The 8,499-nt window shown below is 34.6% G+C and overlaps 1 protein-coding gene across 1 annotated transcript; it reads left to right on the plus strand.

The window, feature by feature from the left end:
• The first annotated feature begins 4,898 nt into the window (after nt 1-4,898).
• On the plus strand, nt 4,899-7,378 carry LOC143626956 (putative polygalacturonase At3g15720). The gene is made up of 8 exons (XM_077096875.1): nt 4,899-4,982; nt 5,066-5,218; nt 5,304-5,333; nt 6,230-6,437; nt 6,525-6,606; nt 6,686-6,794; nt 6,878-7,000; nt 7,073-7,378. The coding sequence occupies exons 1-8, from the start codon at nt 4,914-4,916 to the stop codon at nt 7,289-7,291; spliced, it is 993 nt and encodes a 330-aa protein (XP_076952990.1). The 5' UTR covers nt 4,899-4,913; the 3' UTR covers nt 7,292-7,378.
• The last annotated feature ends 1,121 nt before the right edge of the window (nt 7,379-8,499 follow it).

Raw genomic sequence — 8,499 nt, forward strand, 5'->3', positions numbered from 1 at the left:
GATTCCTCCTTCAACACAGCCTACCTAACAACAAATCGGTATCCCTAAGCCCAACATGCTTTTTCATGCAGTGGACCTAATGAGATGTCTCACTCGTCTGCGTGACCAAGGATATTGTGGTATATGGGGGTCCATTTTTTAGGGATATTCAATGGAGGCTATTCTCTCTCCCAATTCGTTTTGGGGGCTTAGGTTTATATTCAGCTGAGGATGTTTTCACATATGCTTTGGTAGCATCGAGAGCACAATCTTGGAAGTTACAGGACCACATTTAGCAGGATTGTGGTATTGATGGTTTGGATTCGGATTTATGGGTGTGCGTTTGATTGTTTGCATAGTTCCCTTCCCGATATTGATCTTGGCGGGTACGCTAATGACACAGCCCTCCTAAAGCCCAACACGCTTTGGCGAGTGCCCTTTATAGTAAAATCATCCAAAGTCTAGGAGATGAGTTTAACTTATCAACTCGCCAGATAGCAGTGTTAGAATGCCTTCAGGCTCAACATGCTCAAGATTTCTTGAACATCATCCCCATCGAAGGGTTAGGCCAACACATGTCGGCAGTGGAGTACCGGGTCATTCTTAAATATCGTTTAATGATCTCACTATTCCCAGTTGATGAGCCATGCCTGGTGTGTCGTAACGTTTGTTTGGATAATTTTGGTGAACACGTTCATTGCAAAGAGCTTCCGAGATTTAAATATAGACATGATTTGGTCAGAGATGTCCCTTGTGATGTGTTGAAACGAGATGTGTTGAAACGATCGGGGATCTTATCAAACAAAGAAACTCATGTGAATTTCCTGTCAGATCCCCTTGAAGGGAGGTTTACTTTTCGACCAGCAAATGTTCTTGTGTTTGGATGGGCAGGGGGAGTACGCTTGTATTGACCTTACTAGAGTATCTACCCTTGTTCCTTATTGGGCTTATGGATACCGAGTTTGTTATTAGGCAGGTTGTGTTAAAGACGAAATCGGGAAAAATTGCTTGGCTTTAATAAAGTGAACTTTTAAGAAAAATGCTTGTTAATATGCACTATACATATTTATCAACTATGGAGAATCATATGTTCTTAGCTCAACTAGCCATAATAAAACAAATGCCACACACATTCCAACCATTTAAACAATATCCATAAGAAATCCATGAAAATGAAGAAATAGGTGAAAATCTATGATTTAAAACTTTAATATTATTATAAAACAAATTGGAATGTTACTCTATCAAATTAAACCCACATTATGAAAATAACATCTTAGGATACTAGCACCCATTCCAATCCATCTTTCACCATTTGGTCCATTAATCACACTCTCTTTCACATGAATGCCACATTATTTCATTCATAAATCATTTTAATCAATCTTTCAACCTTCAAAATGCATCTCAATCAATCTTTCAACCATTTATTTTTCTTCCTTTAATTAAATTAACTAAAGCATACTCAAATTAAACTAACATAACATATATAATGAAAAATATAACAAATTAATTTTTTAAATAAACAAATGAACTAAGTTTTTTTTAAACAAAACTAAGAAAAAAAACATTAAAATTTAATTTAATTAGTTTTTTTCTTTCTCTTTTATTTTCGAATTAACCACTCTCCAAAAGTTATTATTTTTAGTATATAAAAAACAAAAATCAGTTATGGGCTTTTAATTTATTAAAACAATATGGGCTTTTTAATTTAGGGCTCTAGTCATGTGGGCTTTTTATTTATAAAAAACAATTAAAAACCAAGATGGACTAGTGTCAGCCAAGAAGTCTCCATGAGCTCAAAATAAGACCACACTACAAGAAAATTGCATTAGAAATGCATCACAAACTAGCAGTTCCGATCGACTCAACGTGCATGTCGGAAAAGCCCTTTTAGGAAATTCGTTTGCGGCTCATTCCTTTGAGTCGGATAAGAATTGTGCTAGGAATTCCAACACATTTATGACAATTGTATTTTTAGTTTTGTCATAAAAGTATCGAAAATCTTGACAAAGAATTAGAGTTTCACTTTTCATTGGAAATCTGCGACAAATAGCGAGGCAAAATTTTACGTCACAAATTTTCGTAGCAATTCAATCAATTTCTTTTCTAGCGTCGGTGATGAAGCCCAAGTTTGAAAGAGGCCCATCAAGATAAGGGAAAAAAAGGCAATTACAAGTTTAAAACAAAATTATGGAATATAAAATTGAAGTCATATTTGAACACTTGCCACAAAGATAATTTATACACGATCATATTCAAATTGGCCACGTTCATAAGTCACATATTTACTAACCCTCACAATTTAAATTATATTTTTCTAAATAAAGCAATTCCTATTCAATGATCATAAGGGCACCCGGGGTGGTGCGTGGTGAGGAGCCATCACGCGTGATGGCCTCACGCACACCGCCGTCGGTCCCCCGTCATGCGTGATGGGGGTGTGTGTGATGGCTATCACGCTGTGAGGGGGTATTTTCGAGAAATGTGAAAATTGGAGAGGGTAGCCGTTGGAGGAGGTGTTTTAAATTAAAAAAAAAAATTATTATACCTATATAAATAACTCAAACATATCTTCAAAACAAACTCAAATCCAACTCAAAATCAATTCAAAATCTTCTACTACACACACCATTTTAACATCATATCAACGGAGGGTTTTAAGAAACGTGGCTCGGGTTCAAAGAAAACCCAAACCCAACCAAAGGTTCGACAAAATCTAGGCGAACCGACGAGATTTCGGTTACAAGATGAACCCGACACAACCCAACCATTCTAACAACAACCTTATCCACAACATTTTCAACCGTCCCAAAACCAATCATCTCAATCGTACCAAAACCAACCTTATATTCCAGTTTTTTCTACCCAAAATTATCCAAATAATGATTTTCAAAGTTTCAATCTCAACCATCTCAACTGTCTCAAATGTTCTTCGATCCCCTAGACGATAACGATGTTATACATCAATTTGCAAGTGCTTTTCGTCACAAAGTGGAAACTTTGGATGTAAATGAACCCGCGGAGGAGGAGACGCATCAAAAAAATGTTAGGCGTTGGTTGCTCGATGAGGAGGTCGCTTTGACCAAGGCTTATTTACATTGTTCCGAATAAAAAAAACACTCAAACCAACAAAAAAAAAGATACGTTATGGAGACGTATTAACGAACATTTCTTGAAACTTCCCGGCGCAACCGTACGAAACAAGGATCAAATGATTGCCAAGTAGGGAGATTTGAATCAAAAAATGTCAAAATTTAATGCTTGTTACGTCTAATTGGTAACTATTTTTAGTTTATTTATTTTATAATCTATTACTTTATTTTTTACAATTTGATATATATATATATATATATATATATATATATATATATATATTCTAAATGTTTTGTATTCCCGAGATCTACAAAGCGGAGCGAGCGAACCGACTATTATAAAGGATGCTTTAGCCGATTATGTCGATGTATTCAAATGTAGGGCTTTTCCCCACTTGGAAGCGTGGGAGATTATAAGACGTCATGCGAAGTGGGAACCGATTCCCTTGGTTGATTTGAATGGACCGAAAGCTCCAAGGAAGAAAGTATCTTCTTCAAAAAGATCAAAAACTTTCGAGTCCGGGGACTACACAACGTCTACCGGCGGCTTGTCATGCAACATGCCGAGCATGAACTTGAACCAGGAACCCGGAGACAATCCCGAAGATCCCGACGAAGACACACCCACACCCACACGGGCGAATCGCAAGAAAAGTGGGGAATCGTCAAGACTTGGAAAGGAAGCGGTGACCGAAAACTTCGCCGAATACAAGTCGGCTAAGTTGGCGGAAATGGCCGAGACGAAGGAGCGAAAGAAACAGGCTCATATTTTAAAAAAGAAACGTGAGGAGACGTATATCAACCATTTGAATGAAAACCAAAAAAACGTCGATCTAACTTTCCCCTACAACCGCACGAACATCTTGAGGAACCTTTTAAATCGATCATACTTCAACGCAAACGCGAGATATGCGACAAGTGGGGTTGGGAAGGGCCGTAGGTTTTTTTTGTCGGTTTTTTTTATTTAGTTGTCTTTATTTAATGTAATCTTGTTTTATTTTTTAGTTAATGTAATCTTTTTTTATTTTTATTTATTTTAGTGTTTATTAAAAAAAATCTATCACACCACACCACCACCCTTACGAAAATCCATCACATATGATGGATTTGGGGTTGGTGATGTAGCACACCACCATTGGATGTGGTGGGTGAGGAAAATGGAACCACCCTCTCCCTCGTAATACTTGATATACATGAAGGTTACCCAAATAATAATAATAATAATAATTATTATTATTATTATTATTATTATGGTAACACATAAATAAACTCAGTTATAAAAAAGATATGATACTTATATTGATATATACATATACATCTATTCTATCACTAATCAAATAGTATTCAAATTCAATGTCGCATTATCTTGAAATTAATCTATCTAATTGTTATTGATCTCGTAAAAAAATCCCATATATATAAGATATATACAGGGAGGGGTGCTAAAAACTAAAACAGCCTCACTTGCTACAATGGCTTCCAAAGGAATGGTAATTAATTAACTAAACCCATACATATAGATGAGCTTTTGTTAATTATAGTACTCATTCTTGTTCCCTTTGTAGGGTTTCTTGGTGGTCGTCTTGTTGAGCTTTGATAACATATTGTTTAGCCCAGAAATCGCACGTGCAGCCACTTTCAATGTAACATCTTATGGCGCAAAAGGCGATGGCAGTACAGATGACTCACAAGTAAACCATGGTTCCAAGCAAAACAGCCACAAACAGGTTAGCTGTTTTCTAATAATGTATATCGATCTCTTTGCAGGCTTTTCTTCAAGCATGGGCTGAATTATGTGGAGACGATTCGGAAAACCCAACATTAATCATACCATCAGACATGCAGTTTTTAATAAGTCCGGTGAAATTCGATGGTTCATCATGCAAATCACAAAATATAAATATCAAGGTAAATCAGACTCCAACTGAGATCGTATTTAAATGATGCTAATCTATAATGTGTTCCAAGACATTCTTGTTTTTTACTTGTAGCTTTTGGGCACTCTCACTGCACCAAATACACTAGACGGATGGAAAGATTGTGTCGAAGGACGGTTTTGGATATATTTCACATCTGTGCATGGGTTCACCATTGATGGACCTGGCCAGATTGATGGACAGGGCGCGGTCTGGTGGAGACAAACGGTTAAGTTATTTATCAATATTGGTTCCAATATTAATTAGTAACACGTATAAAAAAACGATTCAGACTCATTGTTCTTTCTTTCAGGAGGAAACTGAAACTTGTAATCGCCCAACAGTAAGTTATCTGCCGTTTCCATCTAAGATATGAAATATGAAATTAGAATGTCTATTATTGTTGGCTGGTTCATATGTGGTTTGGTCCGAGAAAAAGACCCAACCCAAGATTTTAAAGGGGTTGTTTAAATGGGTTAGTTAATGACGAAGTTAGGGTTATTAGGTTTTAAGTAAAACAACCAAGTTAAGGTTTCATATGATACATGAGTTTATGGGTAAGGGAGCGATTGTTAAGAGGTTTTTGGAGTTATATTTCTTATAAGTAAAAATATTGGGAGTTATCTAATAATATTAGTTTCGTGTGTGTTTTGTTTTGATGAGTTATATCAATTCGTTCTTGAAAAATAGAAGACAAACTTCAAGTCAGATAAAACTGTCATTTAGATTTTTTGTTATATTGGTTTTTCTGAAAAATACTCCGTAATATATTGTATTTGATTATTTATACTTGTCTTCTCATGAATTTTAACAAAGAGTTATCCTAACAAGAAGATAAATCTAGTAACTGAGTTTATTATCTACTATATTATATTATTTAGTTTAGTATTTATATTCAGTTATGTTTGTTAGTTAGTTATTATTCAATCTCTAGTTTGAATATTATGAGCTTACTGATATATTATTAGGGATGACAATAAAACCCGAACTCGATAGGAATACCCGAAACCCGACATAAATGGAACGGGTAAAATCGTAAAACCCGTCATTAATTGATTATTTTATTTTTCTCTTTATCATTGTAGTATCATAATGTCAAACTAGAAATAGAATTATAACTAACAAACAAACTTAAAGAAAAATAAAAATCAAATAATAATAAATATAACAGATAATAAACTCGGTTAACAATCTCTAATACATGTGCGTACAATAATATGCAACCATGGGTTGTTTCAGGCTTTACATTTTAATGAGTGCTCGGGTCTTCGGCTGCAAGGCACAACACATATCAACAGCCCAAAGCTTCACATTAGTATTAAGAGTAGCCAAGATGTAGATATTGGAAATCTTCAAATTATTGCTCCTGAAGATAGCCCTAATACTGACGGTATCGACATCAGTGCTTCCTCACGTATTAATATCCATGACTCGGTTATTCAAACCGGTACGAAAGTTATACATCTTAATTAGTAGTGACTAACTCTCTTCTATGATCGATGTACTGTTTTATCATTTTGATGTTCTTAAATAGGTGATGATTGTGTGGCGATTAACGGGGGTGTGGTTGATATTAAAGAAACAAATGTGGTGTGTGGACCTGGCCACGGCATAAGGTACTAAAATCTTTACATCTTAAATCTTGATCATCATAATTTCACAAATTAAATTCACTCCATATATGTATTTTCGCAGCATCGGAAGCCTTGGTGAAAAGGATCATCATGACACGGTTGAACAAGTACGAGTACAAAACTGTGATATCACAGGAACCAGAAATGGATTACGCATCAAGACAGTACCCGTAATATAGCATATAACTTGACACAACTTTTTTTTATCGTTTCAAAAACATTGTATCATATGATACGATTTTTTTTATCGTAGAATGGAAGTGGCTACGCTAAGGAGATCACATTCGAAGACATTTCTCTGGTTAATGTTGAAAATCCAATCATAATTGATCAACATTACTGCAATAGTATTGAAAATCATGTTTGCCAGCCGCAGGTAAGTCTTGTGTTCCATAACAACAATCTAATTCTTAGTCAACATGTAACTATCAATTTTTAATTCCATTAGGCATCGACAGAAGCAGTACAAGTTAGCGATGTGACATATAAAAATATTTACGGATCTTCATCAAGCAAGCGTGCGATTAATTTCGATTGCAGCGACATATATAAGTGTACAAATATCAGGACAGAAAACGTTCATATCACTGGAGGTGATGGTCTCGCGAACTGCAGAAACACTCAAGGAGAATTTGTTGATACAATACCAAGTATTAGTTGTAATTAGTTTCATGTAGCCCCCCACATTAGGAATAGTACCAATGATTTGTTGCGGATTCTAGATGTTATATAGCTAGTTACTTTTTGAAATAAATTGTTTAATATTGCAGATTTTCCAATCTATACTCCATTATCTCAAGTACGCCTTTGTTCAAAATCTAGTAAAAACAAATAAATTAGAAAAGGATACATAACTTTAGCTAGTATATTTAATAATTATAGATCAATATTATAATACATATTAATAATAAGTAAATAATCAAGATAAACTGGGTTCGAATCCTGATTCCGACCGGATTTTACCAGAGCATTAAAACTTGTCGTGCCTTCAGGCGGGGTGAGCCAACTAGGTTTTATCGGGATCGCCAAGCCAAACTCGGATGCCAACATGGATCCCGATCATGTCAACATAGTTGGCCTGAGTGGGGTGGCAGGGTGCGGCATGTTCGTGCAATGAGATAACTTAACTGTGAAAGTCACCGATCGAAAAAAAAAAGACAACCTTATAATTGTTATAAATATATATCATTGTGGTTATCAATACCAAATATAGTTAGGCTTTTTCTCCAAGTTATCTTCTCTTATATATATATATCATTGTATCATATTGTATAACACACCTAATCAATGAAATCTTCAATCTTTTTCCCTACATCTCTTTGTCATATATTCAGCTATTAGGCTTGTTTCACAACACGTTATTAGCACGAGTTGCTTTTAGAGTTGGATTGCATCATCACAAGGTACGTCAGTATTGCCTAATAAACTTATTGTTTTCAAACCTTAATAGTAATTGATAAAATATTAGTTTGCATTAGAGACTTGTTTTTCTATCAAATCTTTCAAAATAATTTATATTATAAGTTATACACGTTTAGATTAATTCGAGATTAATATTCCACAAATTAAATTTGTGATAGTAATTTCTGTGATTAATTTTGCCTAGAAATTAAAGGGTTTTTTTCGGAATTTAACTTGGCTCACAGAACGTTTGTGTTTTTTCTTAAATTTATTTATTGGTATTGAAAATATAATCTAAAGTCTTATTTATGTTTCTAGTTTCATCAAACTTAAGAAAAGGGATTTAGTCGTTAACTTGTGATGCTCTTTTATGTTTTATTAAATCTAGTTAAATGAATGATAACTCTTTAGTTTTATTAAATTTAAATTTCTATCAAAAGAAAAAAAACTTTTAACGAAACTTATTCCGATAAA

This window comes from Bidens hawaiensis, unplaced genomic scaffold (assembly GCF_021521415.1).
Source record: "Bidens hawaiensis isolate Kalapana, Puna unplaced genomic scaffold, B.hawaiensis_p1.1 tig00004551_1, whole genome shotgun sequence".
Lineage (NCBI taxonomy): Eukaryota > Viridiplantae > Streptophyta > Magnoliopsida > Asterales > Asteraceae > Bidens > Bidens hawaiensis.